This window comes from Miniopterus natalensis, chromosome 10, assembly GCF_054644295.1.
Source record: "Miniopterus natalensis isolate mMinNat1 chromosome 10, mMinNat1.hap1, whole genome shotgun sequence".
Taxonomy (NCBI): Eukaryota; Metazoa; Chordata; class Mammalia; order Chiroptera; family Miniopteridae; genus Miniopterus; species Miniopterus natalensis.
The window spans coordinates 41,183,326-41,208,607 of record NC_142090.1 but is presented as its reverse complement, the minus strand read 5'-3'; the positions used below and the strand labels follow the sequence as shown (position 1 = coordinate 41,208,607).

The 25,282-nt window shown below is 37.1% G+C and overlaps 1 protein-coding gene across 1 annotated transcript in view; it reads right to left on the bottom strand.

Moving 5' to 3' along the window:
* Positions 1-11,589: 11,589 nt before the first annotated feature.
* PNPLA8 (patatin like domain 8, phospholipase A2) overlaps positions 11,590-25,282 on the bottom strand; it is a 48,220-nt gene continuing 34,527 nt past the window's right edge. Inside the window, exons 9-10 of the mRNA XM_016199134.2 lie at positions 15,803-15,998; positions 11,590-12,648 (exon numbers count right to left, since the gene is read on the bottom strand). Of these exons, the coding sequence (XP_016054620.2) occupies positions 12,374-12,648; positions 15,803-15,998 (471 nt within the window). The 3' untranslated portion in view covers positions 11,590-12,373. The remainder of the gene's footprint in view (positions 12,649-15,802; positions 15,999-25,282) is intronic.

Genomic DNA, 25,282 nt, shown 5'->3' with positions numbered 1-25,282 from the left:
TAGCATTACTTAATACACAGAGTTACTGTCAGGGTCCATTTAAAACACTGCACAGGGCCTGGCAGGGCCTGGCTCAGCGGTTGAGCATCGACCTAGGATCCAGGTGATCGGGGTTTGATTCCCGGTCAGGGCACATGCCCGAGTTATGGGCTCGCAGCCAATCAATGACTCACTCTCTCATCATTGATGTTTCTATCCCTCTCTCTCCCTCTCCCTTCCTCTCTCTGAAGTCAATAAAGATATATTTAAAAACACACACACATAAAAAAAACAACACTGCACAGGGTCTAGGACATAATAGGTACTCAGCAAGTTCTAGTTTGAAAAGCAATTGTTTAATAAGATGTTTTGTCATATGAATATCTACGTCCATAAAAGGAACAAAGTCAGAAGAGGAAAAAAGCTCTGGAGGAAACAGGACCACAGCGACAGCACCAAAAAATAAAATTAAATAATTTTGATACTACATAATACTTACAATAATATAAAATTATATAGTTCTAATTGCATTGCAACTCTACATTGCAGGGGATAAATGTCCTGAGAGGATGCATGACAGGAAGAAACAAACAGCTGCTGCATGAGGAGCTGAAGGGAGCATGAGGGGGTTGAGGAATGATCTGGGAAAAGATTAAAAAGATGCCTGAGTGGGCAAAAGGACTACGCCCTTGAATTGCTTGGTGATGCATATGGCATTCTGATTTGACTGCTTATTGACACACCTACCTTAACTGCCATTCCTTATTCCATGCCGAAGCCTTACCCTGTCCTCTGTCTCAACCTTCATTCTATCCTCAAACCCACCTTAGGGCAGAGAATAACATCCGTGTGTTTTCCTCATCAGTTTATAAAAGAATTTTCCAATTTGCCGGGCACTATTGTCAGCACTTACATTGATTAACTCATTTAATCCCAAGGCAATCCTATGCAGTGTGTACTAGTATTATCCCCATTTTAGAAAACAAGGAAAGAGGGGTTAAGTAACTTGCAGAGGCCACACAAACCAGTGGCAGGGCTGGGACTCAGGCCTGGGCATTCTGGCTCCAGAGTCCACAGCCTTAACCACTGTGCTCTGCTGCCTTTCAATGACAGTACACTAAAAGTGGAGTGTTGATGGATGCCTCAGAATGTCATTGAATTAAAGCGGCTGTATCAGAAAGTCGTGGAGCCCTCCAGTGGTCCCTGCAGTGAATGTTTTTAGCTGTCTTCTTTCCTCTTCTTTTGCAGCCCTGTTTCTTTCTTTTTTGGAATTTTCTCTCTCTTTCTCTTCCACTTTTTTCTTCTCTCACCTTATTTTTAGTCCTCACCTGAGGATATGCTTATTGATTTTTAGAGACAGGATAAGGGAGAAAGAGTCGAGAGAGAGAGAGAGAGAGAGAGAGAGGGAGAGAGAGAAACATCAATATGAGAGAGAAACATTGACCGGTTGCCTCCAGTATGTGCCCCAACTGGGGATTGAACCCCCAGCCTTTCGGTATACAGGATGGTGCTGCAGCCATCTGAGCCATGCCAGCCAGGGCTCTTCCCTCCCCTTATTTTCTGTCCCAGCTTTTTTGACCTTCACCCATGCTTTAGGCCAGCCAGGGAAGGCAATGCAATTGGGCCTGTCCTAAGACCAATGTTTAGTTCACCAAAACCTACACTGGACCCAGCCCTGCTAGTACCAAGCTGTGTGTCGTGAGCAAGCTATTTACTCTCTTAGTGTTTCCACACTGTGAAAGGAAGGAGTGGGGCTAGGTGAAAACAAAAATTGTTTTTCAGCTGTCATTTTATGATTCTGGTGGTAACCAAGAGCATTTGTTTGCTGTAGTAAAGTTCAGATAAAAGCTGGCTGAACTCTAGGTAAGAAAGAGTGGATCACTAAAAAAAAGTCCTATAGTAATATAACAAGGCTGTCAGCTACAAGAGTGGCTTACATCAGTGTCGTCATTGTCTTAAGATAATATTCTACGGTTGGGCAATATGCATTAGGTTTCTGACAGGGATGTGGTAAAGTTAGTAATTTTAAAAACCCTTCTATTTGAAAGGACATTATTATAACCCAATTTTGTCAAAAAGCATAGTTGCTATGGTGGGCAGCTTCCAAGGTGGCTCCCAGTGCCACCTCCTTCTGGTATTCATCCCCTAATCCTCCCCTTGAGTACACACCAGAGCAAGTGACTCACTTCTAATGAATGTGATATGGAAAGAGTACTGGAATGTCACTTCTGATATTGTTACAAAAAGACTCTGGCTGAAAACAAAACAAAATAAAACTCTGGCTTCATCTGTCTTGCAGTCTTGCTCCTTTGCTTGCTCAGAGGGAAGCCAGCAGCTATGTTGTGAGCTTCCCTATGAAGTGGCCCACACGTCAGAGAACAGGGATGCCTCTGGGCCATGGCCTATAGCTGATTCCTGCCTTGGCCATCTAAATGAGAGTGGAAGCAGAATGCCCCTCAGTTGGGCCTTGAGATGACTCCAGTCCAGGTTAACTCCCTGACTACAGCCTTTTGAGAGACCCTGAGCCAAAGCACCAGCTCATCTGTGTTGGGAGATAATAAAAGTTTCTAGTTTTAAGCTGCTAAATTCATCATTGATACGGTTATGTCAGTGCATCTCAGAACTCTAGATTTGCATCTGACTACACAAATCATATCTATTTTCTGGATGGGAAAGGAGAAAATTAAATGGTAGTTGTCATAAGATGCAGATATGGTGCTGGTTAAAGCAGCAATTGTGGAAGACAGATGAGACATCAGAATGACTTGTCCAAGGTTAACCTCAGCAGCTCCTGGTTTCACACCCCAAAGACACATTCTGTTCATATAGCCAAGCCTTGGGTTGGCCATCCACTGTGCCCACCCAGAGCTGCTCCTTTCTTCCCCTGGATGCCAGCCACAGGCTCAGCTGGGTCACACCTCTTGAAGCTTCATAGTTGGTGATTAATACCCACCATGGATAATAATAGGATGTGCAGTTATAGATAATATATAAATAATAATATATGCAGTTTCATACATTACCTGAGCAATGGGCAGAGGAAAGTTACCACAGATGCAAAATATCAATTGTTCTCACATGGTTCTCCTGTCTGCCAAATAACCACAGAATGCTGGTGCCTGTCTGGTGCCACTTGGGAATGTGTCAAACAGAAACCAGAAATTTGCAACCCATTTCTTGCCTGGTGCTTAGCAATACAGTATCTCTACACCTACCTAAAGAATGTAATGTTCAAGCAATTGGAGGAAAATATGACTTTAGTGGTTACCATATGTGAATTTCTCTCTAGAAGCTGTGAGTCACTAGGATCTTCTGCCCACTCCCATGCTTGGGAACCTAGCTGGAAAGAGGAGGAACATTTTCAGTAATAATAAGCATATTTCTTGTAGCCAACTCCTCCATCTGTTCCTACAGTTTCTATCTATAAGAATGTACAAATCCATTCTGCTGAATGGATTTCAGTCTAGCCAAGGTCAGTGTGCAATCAGCCATTGCAGTTGGGGTCATCAGGGACAGAAAACCGTTAATCTGGAAAACAGAGATGCTGAGCAACACTCTTGCTATATGCCCTTCATTTCCGGCATAAGGGGGAACAGATGACAGTCATAATAAAGATGAATCCACTGTGGAGGAAAGAAAGGAAATGGCTTCAGATACAATACTCTGAGGTTGACTTAAAGTCTTACCTGTTTTTATGTCAGATTTTTAAAAGAACAACAAAAGTGTTAAGTAAATAGTGACATTGTACTTCTGTTTATATATTTTTTTAAACCTTGATTTAAATTTTATTTGAAGGTCTTCCAACATTTATAAATGTCATATTGTTACAGGACACAAGTCCAGCACCACCCTGCCCTGGGCCTTGTGCTTTAGAAAGCCCTGCTCTGGTTCACCAGGAGCTCACACTACCCTGGGTACCACATCTGGGTACCAAGGATCCCAGAATCCCATTAGGACCTGCAAAGGCCTTCTCCTCATTCTCTTAACAAAGGATTGCTCTCTTAGGGTGAAAAACTGGAGGCCTGAGAGAATAGCTCTTAAAAGTTCTCTCCAGTCAAGATAGCAGAGTAGGTAAACTGTGCTCACTTCCTCCCACAACCACATCAAAATTATAGCTAAATTATAGAGCACCACCCTTGTGAACCACCTGAAGGCTAGCTGAACAGAAGTCCTATGACTAAGGATATGGAGGAGCCACGTCCAGATTGGCAGGAGGTGCAGAGACGTGAAACTAGTTCATCCCGCACCCACATGTGGTTAAGAATTGGGAGGAATATCACAGCTGTGAAGGTCCCCCCTGAGGAGCAAGGGCTCCCAGCTCCACACTGGGCTCCCCAGCCTGGAGTAACAGGGAGAGGAGTCCTCACAACATCTAGTTGTGAAAATCAGCAGGGATTCTGTCCAGGTGAGACAAGGACTGTTGTAAATCTAAGTGTCCACTTAAATAGCCCAAGCACAGATCCACTCACTCACAAACACTTGTTCTGAGCTCCAGTGAATGGACAGCAGCTCAAAAAGTGCCAGGGACATATGGGGAAGAACTGAACTGACTGGCTTCAGACCAAGGGAGGGAGGGGCAGCTCTGTCCCAGAGAGAAGTGTTGGAAGGCACCATTGATCCTTTGTTGAACCCTTCCCACACACAGCTGGCAGGCACATTCAGGTGCCTAATCTGAGTCTACATCAACCTGGCTAACACCACCCTGGTTAACCCACCCTAGTGATTCCCTGAGACGCCACCCCACCCAACTCAGTGCATCCACTTAAACCACTTTCAGTGGCAGTTTTCCACAAGCAGCCAGCTTCTGCTTGTGCTACAACTTTTCTAAACTCTCTCAAAGATCCACAAACCCCAAACAAGCAGTGGTTGGCTTCAGTGTGTCCTGTACCTCTTGCTATGTGGCCCCAACCCTCACAGCCTGTTCCAGGCACCTCTAAGCCCAGCACAGATGACTACCAACTTCAGGTTGCTTTGTAGCTCCTACAAGGTAGCCCCAGGCCAGACACAGGCAGTAGCTGTCTTTGACCAGCACTAGAGTCCCTCCCCAGAAGCCACAGAACCAAAACACCCACTTCAGACAACACCAGAGCACCAACCAGTTAGTTCCACAAATGGTATATCCAAAGGGTGGACTCAGCAGGCACCAGAGCCCCACTAAAGTGAAACCAACTCATCTGCTGTAGCCACAGCTGGTCCTCACAGCCAGTCAGCCTGAGGGCCAATTCTACCCACTGACGTGCCAACAATCAAGATTCAGCTACAAAGGGAGGGCACGCACAACCCACATCCAGATGACCAGGGAGAGTATACCACTGGGCCCCACAGGACACCAACTACGTAAGGCCACTTGGCCAAGACTGGGAGACGTAATAGCTCTACCTTATACATAGAGACAGGCATAAAGAGGCAGCCAAACTGAGGAGACAAACAATGTCTCAAATGAAAGAAAAGAACCAAACTCCAGAAAAAGAACTAAATGAAATGGAGGCAAGCAATCTACCATATACAGCATTCAAAACACTGTTTACAAGGATGCTCAATGAACTTAGAGGAATAGATGAACTCAGTGAGAACTTACACAAAGATAGAAATCATAGAAAAGAACCATTCAGAAATGAAGAATATGATAACTAAATGAAGAATACATTAGAGGGAATTGATAGCAGATTAGATGAAGCAGAGGATCAAATCAATGATTTGGAATACAAGATAGCAGAAAACACCCAATCAGAAAAACAAAAAAGAATTTTAAAAATGAGGATAGTTTAAGGAACCTCTAGGACAATATCAAGTGCACCAACATTAGCATCATGGAGGCAGCAGGAGGAGAAGAGAGCAAGGGGTAGAATATCTATTTAAAGAAATAATGACTGCAGACTTACCTAACCTGGTGAAGGAAATAGACATACAAGTCAAGGAAGCTTAGAGAGTTCCAAACAAGATGAACCCAAAGGGGCCCACACCAAGACACATCATAATTAAAATGCCAAAGGTTAAAGACAAAGAGAGAATTTAAAAGTGACAAGAAAAAAGCAGTTAGTTACATACAGGGGAGCTCCCATAAGACAGTAATCTGATTTCTCAACAAAAATAAAAATCTTCTAGGCCAGGAAAGATCGGCATGAAATATTTAAAGTGATGGAAAGCAAAGACCTACCTAGCAAGGCTATAAATTAGAATCAAAGGAGAGATAAAGAGCTTCCCAGGCAAGAAAAAGCTAAAGGAGTTTATCACTACTAAACCAGTATTACAAGAAGTATTAAAGGGACTTATTTAAGAAGGAAAAAAAAGTTCTCATCATGGGAAAAAAATTTTAACTGTGTGTGGTGATGAATGTAAACTAGACTTATTGCAATGATCATTTCACAATGTATACAAATATCAAATCACTAAGTTGTACACCTGAAATTAATATAATGTTATATGTTAATTATTTCTCAATGGAAAAAAAGTGACTGAGGTGATGGATGTGTTAATCTTGTGTTAATCATTTTGCAATATATTCATATATCAAGTCATCCCATTGTGCACCTTAAACTTATACAATATTATATGCCAAATATATCTTAATAAAGCTGGAAAAACAACAAAAATTGGAGTTCTGATATGTGACTGATACCAGGGTGTGGAAAGAACTTGGATATGTAGGTTGGGGTGTTCGCCTAAGTATGCTTGAGGCCCTTGAAGGTTCAAGACTAAGCAAGCCGTGGCCATGAGCAGGGTCTAGGGCTGCTCTTCCTACACTACCAAATTCTGGCACTGCATTCCAAGAATTATAAATTCAAATGTGGACATCAAGATCTTTATGAAGACAGAAAGACTGAACATACAACTTTTAAATATCTAGACACATGGTATGTGGAGCTCCAACTGTTTTCCTTCCTCAAGCCCCTGATTTGTTAGGAAAGATCATAAATGACTCTATTTCTTAATGTAATGGATATACTGATGTATGAAACCATATTGTTAGAATAATGTTACTTCTGGATTGAAGTAATTTTGGTTTAGCAATAGTTTATACTTGAGTGGACCTGACCTTAATTCTTTTGGGGGGAAACAGGCAGAAGAGAGTAGGATTGTTGATATAATAAAATTTTCTTGGTGTATACCCAAAACCAATACATAATTTTTAAAAAAATAACAAAAAAGAAAGTCAATGATAAAAACTCAACTTCAAAAATAATTTTTTTTCTTGAAACAGACTAATATTCTATAGGTAAAAAAATAAATAATAAAATAAGTGCCTTCCTATTATTCCCTAGCTTGGAAAATTTGCTAGGTTTTTATCCAAAACCTACATTTAAAAATAAATGTTTCTGCCCCTTAATGATAATTCAGTTGGTTGATTGTCCAGGAGTGTTGCTTTTCTTGTTGTCTTTTGTTGTTTTATTTGGGCTTTCATTTATCAAGATTGCTTTGAGACAGGAAGAGGTGGCAAAAATTAAGTCACTTCATTTCCTGCTTGATTCTACTTGCTAAAATTAGAGGAACTTTATATTTCTAGTTTACCAGTGTCTGGTGGTAACACAGCTATTATTAAGAAGACCGAGAAATAAGAATATTTATAAACTACACTTTAGGTGAAAAACAGCGGAGCACAAAATGGTATGTGCACTACTACTGCAATTCAAAATGCATACGAGAGAAAGATAATAAAATGAAAATAGTTCTATTAAGATGACAGAATTATGGGGAATTTTAAAATCATTTGTCTAAAGTTTGAGTTATCTTTCCAATAAAATATTTTAAATTAAAATCTTGGCCTATTTTCTCAGTTTTCTTTTCTTCCCTTCTCTACTGCCATGCCCTAGGCCAGATAGTGGTACCTGGTGAGCTCCTGGGTAATGGTTGGCCTTGCACTGAAACTTGGAGATGAGGTTGCTAATATTCATACTCCCAAGCCCAGGAGTAGAGGGACCTTTGCATTCTGGTGATCTTCAAAAATACAATACACCACTGTCCTTCAAGCTTACAATAAGGGAGGCCTACATGGGTGAGGCAAAGGCTATGTGCTTGTTGAAGGAACTTCTGCACTTTGGCCCTTTGGTGATTCTCTTTGGAAATGCATCATATTTTGAAATAGAAAAATTTAAAGGCAGAAATAAAAACCAAATATGCTGAACAATTTGATATACTTTTGCTCATCACTGCATGCTGCTATGTAAGTGCACAGAAGTTCTATGTGATATAGAAGGTATTTCTGATTAAAATGCAATATGATTGAGGCTTATTTAGTTTTTAAAATGTCTAGATAGATTTTTGTCAAGATGAGTGTTCGATGTCACTGATACCATTTTGGATTAATTAAATAATAATAAATAAATCCTCACAACCCTGGGTGCAAGATCCTAAGGCCTAGCTGTCGGCTGTTGATCCCTCATTTTTCAGACGTTTCAGAACTTGAACAGTCTTCAGGAACAGATTATACTCGAAAACCAAGGTACCACTGTATATAAAGAACTCTCACAACTCAAGAAGACAAACTAATTTAAAAATGGACAAAATATTTAAATGGACATTTCATGAAAGTAGATGTACAAATAGTTAATAAGCACCTAAAAAGATGCTCAACATCAATAATCATTAGGGGAGTGCAAATTAAAACTACAATGAGATACCATTACATATCCTGGAGGATGGCTATAATTAAAGACAAACAATATCCAGGGCTGTTGAAGGTGTGGAGACACTGGAATTCTTATACACTGCTGATAGGAACGTAAAAAGATACAGACACTTAAATATAAGTTAAATCTACATTTATCTTTTAAATATACACTTACCATAGGACTGCAGCAATTCCACTTCCAGATAGCTGTTCAAGAGAAATGAAATCATATATCCTCACAAAGGTTTGTACATGAATTTCATAGCAGCATTATCCATCATCATGGGCAAATACTGAAAATTATTATTTATTTCTACAGCCTTGGTGTCCTTAGTTAGGAAAAGGAATTACAATACCTCCTTCACAGATGTATTGTGAGACCTAATGAGATCACAGACATAGAGCTTTCAGTATAGTGCTTGGGATATAGGTGCTAGGTATTGGCTATTAACCATCATAAAATTATTCGGGTTTCCTCTACAGAAGTGAAAATACTTAACAAAACACATTTATGTTCTTCTATTTCCATAGCTATGAAATTTTCCTTAATGTAAAAATGGAACCACAATTTAATCAACTTTACTAAAAGTTAGTTGTAATGCAACTATCAGCAGTGGATAAATTTTGTTTTTTCAATCAGAGTTTTCAAAATATATCCATGTTCAAGGCACACATTGCTATATATTTAAAAAATCAAAATAACAAAATGAGATATATCCATTGCCATGAATGAAAACTAATTTAGATACATAAGTTTATCAAGAAGCATAGACTTAAAAATACCAGTTAAATCTTATCATATAGAACAAGAAATACAATATTCTAATTTTGTCTTTGACCAACAAACATTTCTTTTAGCTTATCTGATCACTGTAGTAAATTATCACAGAATTATATGGTTGGAGGGAACCTAAGGGCATTTATCTATCTTAAAATTTTTGTCATAAAAAACTTAATTCTACTTTAAAAACAGTCCATATGGAGAATCCATAACCTACTAGGTAGTGAGAGCTCATCTTTCCAAGAGTGTTTTTTAGTTCTGTTCTTTCCTGAAAAGAAATCCATTCTATTTTGGGGCAAAGAAAAGCACTGGCTTCATTATTACCTCAGGTGAATTACACAGTTCTTCAGATAACCAGTTTCAAATACAAATGGGAACAACAATGACTAAAAATTGGTACACCACACAACTGCGCGTACCTTTTATTAGAGTGAAAAGAGCTAAAAAACAAGGGGTATGGGAACATATTTAGGTGCTGTGGTATGTAGTTTAAGAAAGCAGCTATGGCCAGAGTACATTCAGGGCAAAAGCAGATTTACAATTGTTTGTATGGAGAATAATGCAAAAATTAATAAATAGTAATACAAGAATAAACTGTGTTTTGCATACTCACAACTGTAAACCTACTTTTGCCCCACCTTGTATACTGTATTGCTATTCAAGAGAGAAATAATCAGCCAAGCAGAAACAAGGGACAGAACGTTAACTTCATGATAGGTGCACATACGCAAAATGCACTAAATATCACTTTATTGTGCATGAAATTTGGCTTATTACAAAGAATACCCAGAAATATTTTAACTTCCAATGATTTGTATTTTTCTTACGTTTACAAGTTTTTCTAGCTGCATACAAATATGTAATATTTGTTGTCTGAAAGGATTATTTTACATTATCTTTAGAAATCATTGGTACCTTCATCTTTATACTGCATCTCAAAACTACAATTTGGATGTTAAAAATCAATGTTTTTCATCACATTACTAGCACTAATACTTAAGAAACATTTAAAACTGTGAATAGAGTTATTTCTAGAGTATAGCAAGTTAGGTAAAATTTTGAGCTTTGAACTCTAGGGGTCCTAGCTACTTCAGCAATTAGCAGTTCTATAATAAGTGAAAAGGAGACACAGCTGTCAGCAGCTGCTGAGTGAGGGGGAGCTAAAAGGGAGTCCCTCATCGTACTACCAAAACAAAGTTGGAAGATCCTCCTCTATCCCCTCAGACTGCAGACTGACTTTTTGTGGCTTCCTTCCCCACTCAGAAGATTCCTTTGATATCCACTTTCTCCTGAATAAAATTCGGTTTGGGAAAGGAGGAAGCGCATAGGGAAATTATAACCCAGGCTGGGCTCTCTCCATCCCAAGGGGAAATCCCAGCCAGCCCATATGCCTCCAGGGACAACTCTATCTGAGGTACTATTTTTAATAAAGAATAATATCTGCAGCAAGAACAGAACTGAAATATCACCAGCATGCCATTTATTACAGAGATAACAATCTTCATTCTCTATATTTTTATATAATTGATGAGTTGGAGAATTTATTACATTTTATTTCTAAGATAGACTCTGCTTCTTTAAAAAGAACAGATATTTTACTTGTGTAGGACTGAAAATTCATTTTCACATCTCTTATCTTTTGCTTGTTCCTTTGCACAATTTACTTTTTAGGTTACCATAAAAAAAGTAAATAAAACTTTAGAGCTAGCTTTCTTCACTTTACAAATGAAATATCTGAAACCCAGACAGGTTGTCTGCTAGCTCCTCCAGGTCACAAATAGGACTCCGTATCACAGCCTCAGAGCCAGGATTAGCATTCAGACTCTCGCCTCCCCTTGGCACTCACTGAACCATACCATACTCTATGAATCAGCATTGCAAAGAAGCAATATGACAATATGGGCAATAGGGGTTTTAGCTTTAGTTTATATGTACAAAGCAAAAGACACTTACCTTTTTTCATTTTCTTGACAAATCTAAACATGATGTAAGGATTAACAAAACAGATAATACAACAAAGATGAATTTGGATGGCATAAACAATTATTTGAGTTGGTTTATGTTATTAACCTCTGTGAAACCCTGAAAGTTAAAGAAGTTAATATGGTAAAACAAGCCTAACTTATTTTTTTAAGCACACTCTTGACACAGGTATATTCAAATGCTACAAAGAGATAGAGAGCTACATTATGAACAATAAATAATCTTAAAATGACATTAGTCTTTTAACAATAAATTATTTAAAAGTTTATTTTTGTTAATGATAGTGATATTTTCTTAGTAAATTCAAGTAATTAATTTTATGAATAATAAGCTAGAGCTAGAAAAGGTAATACACAGCATTATCCTGAAATTTAAAGGGTAGAAAGTGATTGACTGAACCTCATCTATGATTTTAAATCAAACAATGTTGAAATAAACACGTTTAAATAGAAAACTGTATCTGGTTCTTTCTTATTTCCAACATAAGAGTCCTCTGACAGAGAAAATTCCACTTTTCTGTATGTGTTTAAATGATATACAGTAAAAGGCAACATTTGGATTGCAGAGTATAGTTCGTGAACACATGCGATGTAAATTTAAAAAGAAATTAGATTTTCCACATGGAAGAAAATCAATAATCAAATAAATTCAACATGATTATGGTGACTAAAGCAAAAATATCAAGTATATGATATTTTTTCAGTTCTTGTTTGGCACATATATTAATAAATTTTCAAACATCAAACAATATAACACCAATATCTACTACAACCAACTAGAACAATAATTAATAAGATTCCTAAAGCATAGCTAATTATTAACATCATGAAAACCTAATTCTCTTATAAGTTCTGTAACCAAGTATATCCTGTGCTGTGCAAGCTGGTCCAAGCACCATCTTTTTCAGGATTCCCCAGGATTCATAAGTATTTCAAAGTTAACTCGTGTTGAGCCCTCTGATTCCTCACTGAATTTGGTGGATCTTCTGAACAGACCTCCATTTATGAGAATATACACACTCATCACAATTTTGAAAAGAATGAAAAGCCTTCATACATGTCAGTTTTTAGTTTTATCCAATCATTAATTTTCTGCAGAGTTGTTTTTTCTTGACTTAATATTTTTGCAAGTTTTTTCATTTTTTCTTCATTTCTTTCTATGTATTTCAACCCTTCCAACTGCAGTTGATCCAGCTTTTCATTTCGACTTTCATCTAGAGGTATGTTTTCACACATTACAGGATTGAATCGAAAATAGGTGTCAGGAGGTAACAGACCATCAAGCATTATATGGACTTCTGTTAAAACAAACAGAGAATAGGGTAGATAAGAAAACAGTAACTCTACGGTGATGCAATGTTATCTTTTTAAAACATTGTCTTCTTTTAGGGAAAATTACAAAGCATTGCTTATTTCATCATTCCAGCTAATTAACAGTAGAAAAGGAATCAATAATAACAACTATGAAATTCACCTCCCAGAATACTTCATATAATTCTGTTAAATTAGGATACTTGCTCCAGTACTCTTTCTTCTCTCTGTTTTTGGTCATACTGTTAGCCACTGCTGAAATGCCTTTTCAACCTCCATTTTTGTTTCTAATTTTCTGGGATTATCTCTATTAAGGCATAATTTACTCACAATAAAATTCACCAATTTTAAGTGTAAAGACAAGTTTTGACATGTATACACTTATGCAACGACTACAACAATCATGACATAGGGCATTTCCATCACCCCAAAAAGTTCCTTCATGCCTCTTTATAACTGGTACCCCTTACCTTTGCCTTTTCTAGAATTTCACATAAACAGAATCATAAGGATATAGCCCTTCTATGTCTAGCTTCTTCTACTTAAAATGCTTTTGAAATTCATCTATGTTGTAGCATGTATAAATAGTTCCTTCCTTTTTACTGCTGACTAGTACTCCATTGTACAATATAGCATAATTTATTCTCTCTAGTTCTGTTCTCTTCAGTTTTTAATTAGGAATAAGCCTCCTTATAAACATTTACACCTAAGTATTTTTGCAGTATGATTCCATTTCTCTTGGGTAAATACCCGGGGATAAAATTGCTGGGTCATATGGTAAAAGTATGTTTATCTTTTTAAGAACTGCAGCACTGTTTTCCAAACAGCTGTACCATTTTGCATTCCAACAACTAATACACCAGAGTTCCCACTACTTCACATCTTTGCCAAAAATCGGTATTGTCAGTCTTAATTTTAGGCATTCTAGAGGACGTGTGGTGGTATCTTGTGGCTTTAATTTTCATCTCCCTAATGACTAATGATGTTGAGAAGTCTTTTGTGTGCTTATTAGTCATCTGTATATCTTCTTCATGGAGTGTCTGTTCAAATATTTTGCTAGTTGTTTTTTTTGTTTTTTTTACTGAATTTCTTGTTTTTTTCTTCATATATAATGTAAGAATTCTCTCTATATTTTGGATATGATTATATATATCTCTGGTAATGGGTGAGATTATACATTTCTGATAATGGATCAGATACATGTTTTACTAATACTTTATTTCATCTGTAGCTTGTCTTTTCATTATTAAAAGTGTCTTTGAAAGAGAAAAATTTGTAACTTGATAAAGTCTAATTTTTCCTTTTTTGGTTCATGCTTTTTGTATTCTAAAAAATCTTTACCTAGGTCAAGGCCATTAAGCTTTTCTCCAGGGCATTCTTGTAGAAATTTTACAGTTTTAGCTGTCACATTTAGGTCTATGATCCATTCAAGTTAATTTTTATATATGAAATGAGGATTAAGGTTCAATTTTTGGAATATAGTTATCATTTGTTGAAAAGAATATCCTTTTCTCATTGAGTTACCCTTGTCAAAAATCTTTTGAGTGTACATGTATAGATCAGCTTCTGTATTTGCTATTAGTACCACTGATCAACATCTATTTTTATGCAAATAACATAGCCTCTTGCTTACTGTAGCTATATAGTCTTGATATCAAAGGGTATAAGTCGTCCAACTTTGTTCTTTTTCAAAATTTTCTTGGCTTTTTTAGGTCCTTTGCATATTCATATAAATTCTTCATTAACTGAAGTATAAGTACATAAAGGCAGCATTTCATGTCTCTTGAACATTTCAAATGAGCCCATCACAGGGTTTGCACAAGATATAAGTATTATGGAACTGAATGATTAAAGTTATCTTTTTCTCAGTTGAGAGCTTACAGTAAGAATATTTTATTGATTTGATAACAAAATTTCACATAGTGAAAAATCCAGTATATCAGCTTTTCTTGGGTTATTTAACAGATGAAAGTCCTTAGTGGGTCGCTTAAGATCCTCATGTAGGCTAATGACTTGGCTAATAACATAATATGGAAAAAGTGAGCTTCAAAAGCAAGGAGCTAAGTGGTAACAAGTCTTTTAAAAATTTAATAACTGATTTCACATAGGACTTAAAAATAAAATAATAAAATAAGGAAACTTAGATCTCAAGGCCAAAACTAGAAACTCAACAAATACTCACTGTCTACTATGTGCTAGATACTGAAGTCAACATAATTAACTGGATAAATTCCTGCCTTATATTCTTGTAGGACAGAGATAATAAGCAATTAAACAAGCAAATATGTAACATATATCCAAATGAGATAAATGCTCTAAGAGATTAAAAACAATAAAGCAAGCAGGATAAGAGCGAGATTGTGAGGGGGTTGGAACGTGGTCAGGAAAGGTCTCTGAGAAAATGATATCTGAGCAGAAAACTGAATGAAATAAGGGAGTGAATGAAGCATCTATCTTGGAAAGGCCTTACAGGGACAGAATATAGCAAGTGCAGTGGCCATGAGGCAGGAGGCTTCTTAGCAAGTTTGAGCAACAGCAAAAATTAAAGTGTAGCCAGCTACACTTTATAAAAGGGACACATTTTGAGGGATGGAAGGGGAGGAAGAGATGTATTCAAAAGCTGGGTCTTACAGGGCCTGCTAAATTTCAATGAATGAGACTTCTGGATTTGGTTCTAGGTGTGATGAGAAGCCTAGAGGGTTTAGAGCAGGGTAAAAGACAAGATTTATGTTTTTAAAAAATCACTTCCGCTTTTATGTGTATATTATTATGTTTTATAATATTATGTATATTATTATATCACTGTTATGCATATATTTGAACCAGCCTGACTCCTTTTCTTTTCCCTGTTTCTTAAGTGGCTTAAGAGTCTCCAACCAAGCCATTGTGCTAACCCAGGCTTAGATACTTCTCCAACTGTAAGTAGGCAAAGGCAGTACTAACTCCCAAATGGAGAACAGTCTCTATTCTAGCATTACTTAGAAGAAATTAATGAGAAATAAAAACAGCAGAAGACTTGCTCCCATGTGTTTCCTAAGCGTACAATGCAGACATAACATACTATTTGCAGTTAGCATGAGCATATTCTAACAAAAGATGAATTTTAGAAGTTAAAGTGCTCTCAAGTAGCAACCAACCAACCTTCTGTATCTGTTGCACTGTTGATAACATTAGATAGTTTGGTTTTCAAGCTTGTATACGTCATGGTGTTTCTCACATCACTCTCATAACGTCCAGTGCCTAGGGACACTATGCACTCTAATGGGACGTCTGGCCAGAGACATTTACACTCATGCATTGCTAATGCTGAAGGGTTATTCAGAAGCAAACCTCCATCCTGCAAAATATAAGAAAATATAATACAGGACTCTTAAAAGTGAAATTCTATTTTATAAATATGGAAACAAAAATTATATTTTAAACAGTTTGAAATTCACTCACAGTGAAAGTTGGACTATATAATAAATTCAACAACATATTATTTAAAAACAAAAGGTTACTTTAAAGTGAATTGATTTTATATATTACAGCTACAAAAAAGTAATACAAAAACTCAGTGGCCTCACTGGCCCTATTAAGCTTTCCTTTCTTATTATGAAAATACTTTGAACTTCTTGTATTGCTTTACATATTTTCTCAAAGCTACTGAAATGAATTGAATTAATTTTAAAAGATACATTATCCTTGTTTAGTGATTAATATAGATTCTATAGAAAACCTAAGAAAAGAATTATAGTTCTCCTAAACAATTAAATCTAGTTTTTCTTTCACAAATCAAATATAACCAAATTAGTTAAACTAATTTAAGCTGAAATTTTAATAACAGTACAGTTTCAAAGCATCACATTCATTATAATGCAGACATAACCTAAACAAAGCAGGGAAATTTTATATTTCTAGGCATTTATCAATAATCAATATTATTTTGAAGAATTCAAAAGGAAAGAAGGGTAAAAGATGCTGGTAGAGCACTGTAAAAATGTAGTAGAATGTAAGTGCAAATCTCTCCCTGTAATTTTTACCAATCAATTCCAGATTTTGCAGTTTGAAGTTACACAGAATTGGTCATCTTCTAATCTCACAATCTAGCCATTCGTGAATTATTTGCAGTTTTCTGAATAAGCCACATTCTCTTGCCTTCATGTCTTTGCTCATGTCATCATCTCAAAACACTCCTTCCCTGGCCCCCTTCTTTGCTCAGCTAACCCCCATTTATTCTTGAAAATATAATCTAAGAGTCAATTATTCATTTAAGAACCTAACTGAAATAATACTAATATAGTGAGTAGAAAACAATCCATTTCTACTGGAACATAAGACATTACTGAATTCTATACTAGTACATTAAAAAAAATTTTTGAAATAATATCTGCCATAATGATAGGAAGAGAAATACAACTTTAAATTGTCATGCAATAAAGCAATACATATTATAGCCTGGTCAGCGTGGCTCAGCGGTTGAGCATCGACCTATGATCCAGGAGATCGTGGTTTGATTACTGGTTAGGGCACATGCCCAGGATGCAGGCTCGAGCCCCAGTAGGGGTCGTGGAGGAGGGAGCTGATCAATAACTCTCTCATCGATGTTTCTCTCTCTCTCCCTCTTTCTCTGAAATCAAGAAATACGTATATTTTTTAAAAAAGCAACACATATATTATATGAAGGTAGTGTTATTGGAGGAGAATGTGGCTCATCTCTCCCAGATGCTTGTGGAAGTGGAATTCTTAGAGTACCACTAGAATAAGCATTTCTGGAGGCCCCCAGAGGAGAATGCAGTATGGTAGAGTGATTTCCACAGAATTATACCCCTGGATTTCCAAAGTTCCATTTCCCTCAGTCCAGTCATAGAAGTGTCGCTGGGGCTTCAGTAGAGCTGAAATCAGAGACAGTGTCCAGAGTTTCCTTTCCAACTTGGTCCCAGGTCCAGTTCTGCATCAGGCTAGTTGCAGCCCATTAGTCCATTGTATGTAGGGTCTGCATGGCTGTGGGCCACACGGAAGAATGCCAAGATGCCAAGCACGAGCCATTGAGACAAGCATGCCAAGAGGAACCAAGAACGAGAACTTCTTTGTTCAGGGGATTAAGTATCCCAAATTTTTGCACACTTGCAGTGACCATGCCCACTCTGGCCAACCATCTTTGTCCCCAGGTGTGATTGACAGGCAAGTTTGTTCCCTGTCATCCCAACTTTATGGGGCATACCTCTATCTTCCCTTTGTTGGATCCCTAGGGAGTGTAAAGTTGTAGTTTCCTGGTGAAGCTGCCCAAATGAAATGCCTATAATGTCTGGCTTTCCCTTTGCTCCTTTCCTGTTATTAATAACTAGTTAATTACAATGGTATCAATACCATTATTATAGTAATTCAAACATTCTTGGGCAAAGATATATAATGAACTAAATTCTTGTGAAATATATATATGTACATATATATGTATATTTACATATTTATATTTATAATGGTTTTTGTTGTTGCTGTTGTTAATCCTAACCCAAGAATATTTTTTCCATTGAATTTTTTTAGAGAGAGTGGGAGGGATGGAGGGAGCGGGGAGAGAGAAAATTGATGTGAGACACATTGATGGTTGCCTCCTGCACACACCCTGACCAGGGTTGGGGATCAAATCTGCAACCCAAGTACGTTCCGTTGACCGGGAATTGAACCCGAGACCCTTCAGTGCACAGGCTGATGCTCTAACTACTGAGTACACACACCAAGGTGAAAGATATTTTTTTCAAAATTATTTTTTAATGCACTAGTGCAATAAGATTATGGTACTCTAGAATCTTTGGCAAGTGAATTGCTTGGCAGAGTTTTCCTTAGAGCAGAGGATGCATATGTGTGTATGTATTTAAAAATAAAACTTTTTCTGCAGTAAGTCGTATACTTTAAAAAATACATAATAATGGTATTTAAACTTTTTCTTGAGAATTCAGGATTGTGGGAAAAACACAGATTAGGAATATTGATATTTATAATTTTCATCTCAGCTCTTGTACTTATTAGCTCATTGGTTGAGGCATCATGACTTTAGAAATAAAATTTGACTAGATAATACCTAAAGTACATTCCAGTTACAAAATTTTATGAGTAGGTATTGCATTTAGTATAGATACACATAAGATTTTAAATGCGCTCAATGGCAACTTATTTTAGTACTGGCTCTAGGACTTTAAAAAGTCTTCCTTTAGAATAATTTGCAAGTTTCTGATAAAGGTTAAAAAACCCAAAAAACATGCAGCAACACAACTTCTGGTGAGGTAACCAGTATACCAGTCTTTTTACAAAATTAGTTTATCAAAGGATCAAAGAAAATTTTCCTAAGTGGTTTCCTTTCCTTGTGGAAAATCATCTACCCTACACCTCCACCACTGTCAATATTAGTGTTCTCCAGCTTGAAGGCCCCATTAAAAAATTATGTAAGATTTTGCTCTACTAGTGAAGTATACTATTGTTACTAAAATTTCTCATGCTGTGAAGGGGAAACACTCCTCACATTTTTGTAAATTTATGTTCAGTTACTTTAGAAAGGGTTGCATTTATTTCACAAACTACAGGTAATGATAACTTTTCATTTTATTTATTTTTAAATCTTTATTGTTGAGAGTCTTACAAATGTTCCCCCTTTATAACTCTTCATTTTAAACATTACCAAAACAACTTTCTCAAAAACAGGTTATCTCAAATGACACTCTGGTTCAATTAGTGAGATTACACTTTGAGGCAGCAATATAGAAATGTTCCAAAATGCTAAGCACACTTTCCAGAGAAAGCTAGTTACGGAATAACCTACCTAAGGGTAATGGTCTTTTATCATGGCATATGTCACTCATCCCTATTATGCAGCCTTATACCTTTGAGGTAACAAGGATCCATAGGGCTGTGTGGACTCTTAGAAAAGCTGTTTTATTATGTTTATATTGCTTCCTCTGTTCTCCACTTTACGGTGGGCTGTTTGCTGCCACTTCCAATCGAATCTCTACCTTGAGTTGCCAATTCCCACCACTCTCTAACTACATCTCTTCAAAAGAATGTCTTAGGTTTCCATGTTTGTGACTTTCATGAGAAAAGGCTGTCATCTTAAAAGACATGTCAACAGGGGCACATTTATTTATAGGCCCACCATATTTCAGGTATTTGGCTCTTTTCATAAATGTCCCTTTGTGGCTGAGATGTGCTTAAGTTGAGCTTGTCTCTGAAACCTAAATATTACAGAAAGCTGGTCTGTGAATGACCTCAGGTCTAGGACAGAAAAGAAAAGGTGGGAAGGGGGAGGGTTGAGTTCACCTTATTTGTCACCCAACTGGCAGTAGGTGTCTGAAGAAAAGTGAAACTTCCCTCCCTTGTCTAGGCTCAGGAAGAAGGAAATTTGTACCAATAGCATAACGAGGAATCAGAAGCACACATGCTAGCATTGTACTTATCTTTATTATGGACTCAACAGGACTAATTTTCAGTGTAAATCTTAGAAATAGTTAAAGCATTCCTAAATTCAACGTAGCATGCCAGAGAATATACACAAAACATCCGAATCCTAAACTAAACTAATCAATGTGCAAGTTAAGATTATAAGAAGTAAGCCTTCTCTGATACCAAATAGATTGCTTCAGTTCATTCATTAAAAACTTAAATGTCCATCTACTCTATGCCAGGCCAGAAAGCATGTAGTGACTACAGTTTTAGGGACTGTAATCCCTGTGTGTGCTAAGTTCGAAGCAGATGAACTGAGACAATATCTGCTGGAACTGATCACCATGGAGAGTGGGACAAAGTTTTTAGAGCCACTACACCCACTTTTCTTCATGTTCTTTAAAGGCTCTGCTATTCAGCTATGCCACCATTTCCTCATCACTGTTGTCACCTATCAACCTCCAGTCACTCCTCATTCAACAAATCAGTCAGTACATAGCTCACAGACTTCCTTTCTACCCAAAGTAGAAAGGGACAGAAATTCTTTACATTATCCCACATGACTTCACATCTTTATAATACCTTGGACTAGCAGTTTCTTAATCCTCTTATCTACAAAAACTATTCTCCCTACTTTCCAAGGCCACATATTAGCTTTTGTTATCAAAATAAATGGAATCACAGAGTACATAGCACCTAGAAGCACTTCTGAGATCCATCCACATCACTGTGCATGCCAGTAATTCATTCCTTTTTATGGTACAGTAATAGTTAATTATTCAAATGTATCTGTTTGTTTATCCACTCACCAGCTGAAAGAAACTATTTTTAAATTTAGCTATCTTTACATATCTTTTGAAAGTCATAAATTGGCTAGGTATCTGTATTGTTTAACTTTGTACAAATCTTAGTTTCCTTAAATGTAGGTAGTGATGTTATTTCCTAAAAGCTTTCTCAAGTACAAATTTTAATTTAATCCTTTCAACTTTTTCCTTTGTTTTCAATTAATAGTACATTAGGATGATACCCATCCTATAATAGAGGTAACATTTCATTTCTAACTCAGCAGTTCTCTCTTTTATTCAACTATTTTATCTTAAATTCTCTACTTATACTCTATGTAACCTCTAATAATCTATTTTAGATGAAACACTTCTTTATTATAAATGCCTATTATGAAGGATCGGAAAAGACAAAAAGGGGAGAAAACATAGGAGGAGACAAAGTTTAGCAATTTCAAATCAAATAGTTGCCAGATTTCCAATGCTTTTAATAGCTGTGCTTCCAAGTAAATTCCTGTTCTTTAAACTTTACCTGCTTTCCATCAAAAAAGTGCTTAAGTTAAGATTTTGGTACTCACTCTACTCCAGTGGTGAGGCATACCATCCCTTAAGCTGTTTACAGTTAGCCTAGTCTTGTCCGATGCCTCTTCTATCAATAAGTGATTAGGTAAATGTTATGCCTATGGTATTTTCTGTAGCCTTACCACTACTTTAAGTGGTCACATTCACATTTATTTGTTTATTTATTGTATACTTGGCATTTGCCAGGCACACTGCTAAATGCTGAGATTAAAAAAGATTTGAAAAATGAAATGACTGAACAATTTGCTACTTACCTCTAAGAGGTATACGCAAGATTGCATTTTAACTGCGGTACATCGTGCATGTACTTAACAGCTTAAATTTTAGGTACTTTTTATTACTTTTAATGCATATTTAATGTTTTCAAATCATAAATCAGAGCATCTACCAGAAAATAACCACTGGACAATGTGAATGTCTCAATCATTTCATCTTTTAAAAAGTTTTTTTATTATGGTAAAATACATATAACATAAAATTGGTATTAACCCTTTTTAAAGAGATATACACTAATTTGTTTTTTATCTTTATTGTTGAAAGCATTATAGATGTCCCCTTTTTTACCACCATTGATCCCTTCCACCCCGCACCTGCCCCACCTCCAGGCCATCTACATACCACTGTCTGTGTCCATGGGATATGCATTTATGCATGTAAGTTCTTTGATTAATTTCTCCCCACTCACTCCTTCAATCGCACCTTCCCTCTGAGATTCATCTGTCTGTTCCATGCTTCTGTGTCTCTGGATCTATTTTGTTCATCAGTTTATTTTGTTTACTAGATTCCACATATGACTGAGATTATGTGATACTTGTATTTCTCTGACTGGCTTATTTCGCTTAGTATAATACTCTCCAGGTCCATCCACACTGTCCCAGAGTAAGAGATCCTTCTTTTTTATAGCTGCATAGTATTCTATGGTGTAAATGTACCACAGCTTTTTATCCACTCATCTAACTGATGGGCACTTGGGCTGTTTCCAGACCTTAACTATTGCAAATTGTGCTGCTATGAACATACAGGTGCATAAATTCTGATTGGTGTTTTGGGTTTCTTAGGACATATTCCTAGAAGTGAGATCACTGGGTCAAATGGCAGTTCTATTTTTAATTTTTTCAGGAAACTCCATACTGTTTTCCATAGTGACTGCACCAGTCTGCATTCCCACCAGGAGTATACTAGGGTTCTCTTCTCCACATCCTAGCCAGCACTTGTCATTTGTTGATTTGTTGATGGTAGCCATTCTGACAGGTGAGAGGTGATACCTCACTGTTGTTTTAATTTGCATCTCTCTGATGATTAGTGACACGGAGCATTTTTTCATATGTTTCCTGGCCATCTGTATGTCCTTGTTGGAGAAGTGTCTATTTAGGTCCTTTGCCCATTTCTTAATTGGATTATTTGTTTTCCTTTTGTTGAGTTGTATGAGTTCCTTATATATTTTGGATATTAACCCCTTATCAGACATATCACTGGCAAGTATGTTCTCCCATATAGTGAGCTCCCTTTTCATTTTGCTGATGGTTTCTTTTGCTCTGTAGAAGCTTTTTATTTTGATGCAGTCCCATTTGTTTATTTTCTCCTTTTTAACCATTTTTAAGGTTATGATTCAGTGGCATTAATTACATTCAGAATGTTTTACAGACCCATCATCACTATTTCCAAAAAGTTATCTATCCAAACAGAAACTCTGTAACTACTAAACAACCACTCCCCATTCTCCCCTCCCTATCCAGTTCTATCCTAATCAATTATTCATTCTTTATATATCAACTCAGATAACATCTTTGTAAAGCCAATCCTGACAGAATAAGTCACATTTGGTATACTACTTCTTAACTCTGTACTAATTTTTGTAATTGAATTTATCACTTCATTCTATAACTGTGTTTATATTCTTATAGTTTGAGGGTAAGATCCAGGAAAAACAAATATGCTAGCAATTATTAGAAACCTTTATATTTCTCATGGCTAACATAGTGCTTGGCATGAGTAAGCACTCACTACACTTTTGTCCAGTGATAATGAAAATTAATAGTTCTGGCCTGGCATAGGCACAATTTGGCAGGTGCTACGCAGGCTCTCTGCTAAAAACACTCTTTACCTTGAACATTCATATGAAATATCATAATTCCCTTTAGGTTAATGTATTCTGTGGTCTGAACATAAAACTTTTAACATATAAGTAAGGCCTAAAAGAAAAAATATATAGAATCTGTCATCAAAACCTTTAGTGCAAACTAATTTATCAGACTTTTTCTCTAAAGACAGGGAATTAATTGATTTAACTTTAGAGGCTGAGATGGAAAAAGATAAGAGAGAAGGGATATGTCTAAATTAATCAAATTGTAGGCCTGGCTGGTATGGCTCAGTTGGTTAAGTGTCGTCCCATGCACAGTAAGGTCGCAGGTTTGATTCCCCTTCATGGTACATGACCAGGTTGCAGGATTGATTCCCAGTAGGGGGCGTGCAGGAGGCAATCAATAGGATATTTCTCTCCCTCTCCCTTCTTTTCTAAAACTAATTTTTAAAAAAATATTTAAATTCATCAAATTCATACATCAAATCTCTGCACATCAACTATATCTCAAAAAAGCTGGAGAGTGAGAGAGGGGAGGAGAGAGAAGGGGAGAGGAAGGGAGGGATAATTTTGTGTAAAAAGTACTATTTCAAGATAAGTATGATGTTACTTGGGCAGGGGTTGAGAAGTAATACCTTGGAAGCTACTCAAAAGTAATACTTCCCACTTTATAATGTGAACTATGAGAAAGAAAATACCTGGGTTCACATTTAAAAAACAGAGACTAGCAGCCATTCCTACAACATAGGGGCTTCTCATTCAAAAATCACACTACAGGGGGAATCTTGCACTTAGCTCAGGGCTCCAGAGCTGACCTGCCTGCCTGTACAGTGCTCCTGCCAAATGAGCCAGGAGTTCCTGGAATAGCATTTCAACCAATAGAACTGAGGTTTTCCCCATCCAATTGGAGCAGTGCACCTATATCCCCATTAGCATTTTCACCAACCAATCAGAGCAGCTCTATTCTCATTCATCAGGATAGTGCTTTTTGGACCAATCAAACTGAGGATGTGGAGTCCTCCTTTGTATGAGTACATACCATTCAGAAACCAGGGGTGGGGACTTCTGTCTATATAAGTCAGCTCCCCTCTGGTTTGGAGAGCACACTTTCCCTTTCCACCAAAGGCTGAAGACTGGTCCCCAGGCTAGAGCTTAAATACCTAAGGTGAGACACTAAAGACATCTTGCTGGATCAGAGAAGAGCAGGCAGCGCAGAGCCGGGAAGATCACAGACCTGACTGGACTGAATCGGTGCAGAGCTGTCTAACCAAAGAGGGGCCAGGTCCCAGGGCTGCCTAGGGCCTCATAACTATGCTCTTTCACCACTGTGCTTCTTCATAATTAAGCTGTAACACTACTGAGCTGTTCCACAGTTGTGCTGTTCTCACAGCCATGCTGTATCATAACTGAGCTGTGAGCAATGAATAAAATTTCCTCCTTCACTGCACCCCAAATTGGGGACTCCTGTTGATGCTGAATTGATTCCAACGACCAACAGTTGACAATCATTTTCTAGGATATATAATAAACCTGTAATAATATTCTCTTTATAGTCAAAGGCAAATAAAATCTGACCACCTACCTTGTACAGAACATAAGTGACTACCTTAAAGCTAATCTGTAATCTCACATCTAGGTAAACACAGATCCTTGAGCCTCTGGGCTTCTCCCAGGTGAGTGCCGGAATATGTACAAAGAGCTCTGGGGATCACAAGATTTCCAGTTCTCTCTCCAGGGCCACTGGCCCTCAATGTTGTCTCTCTCTTG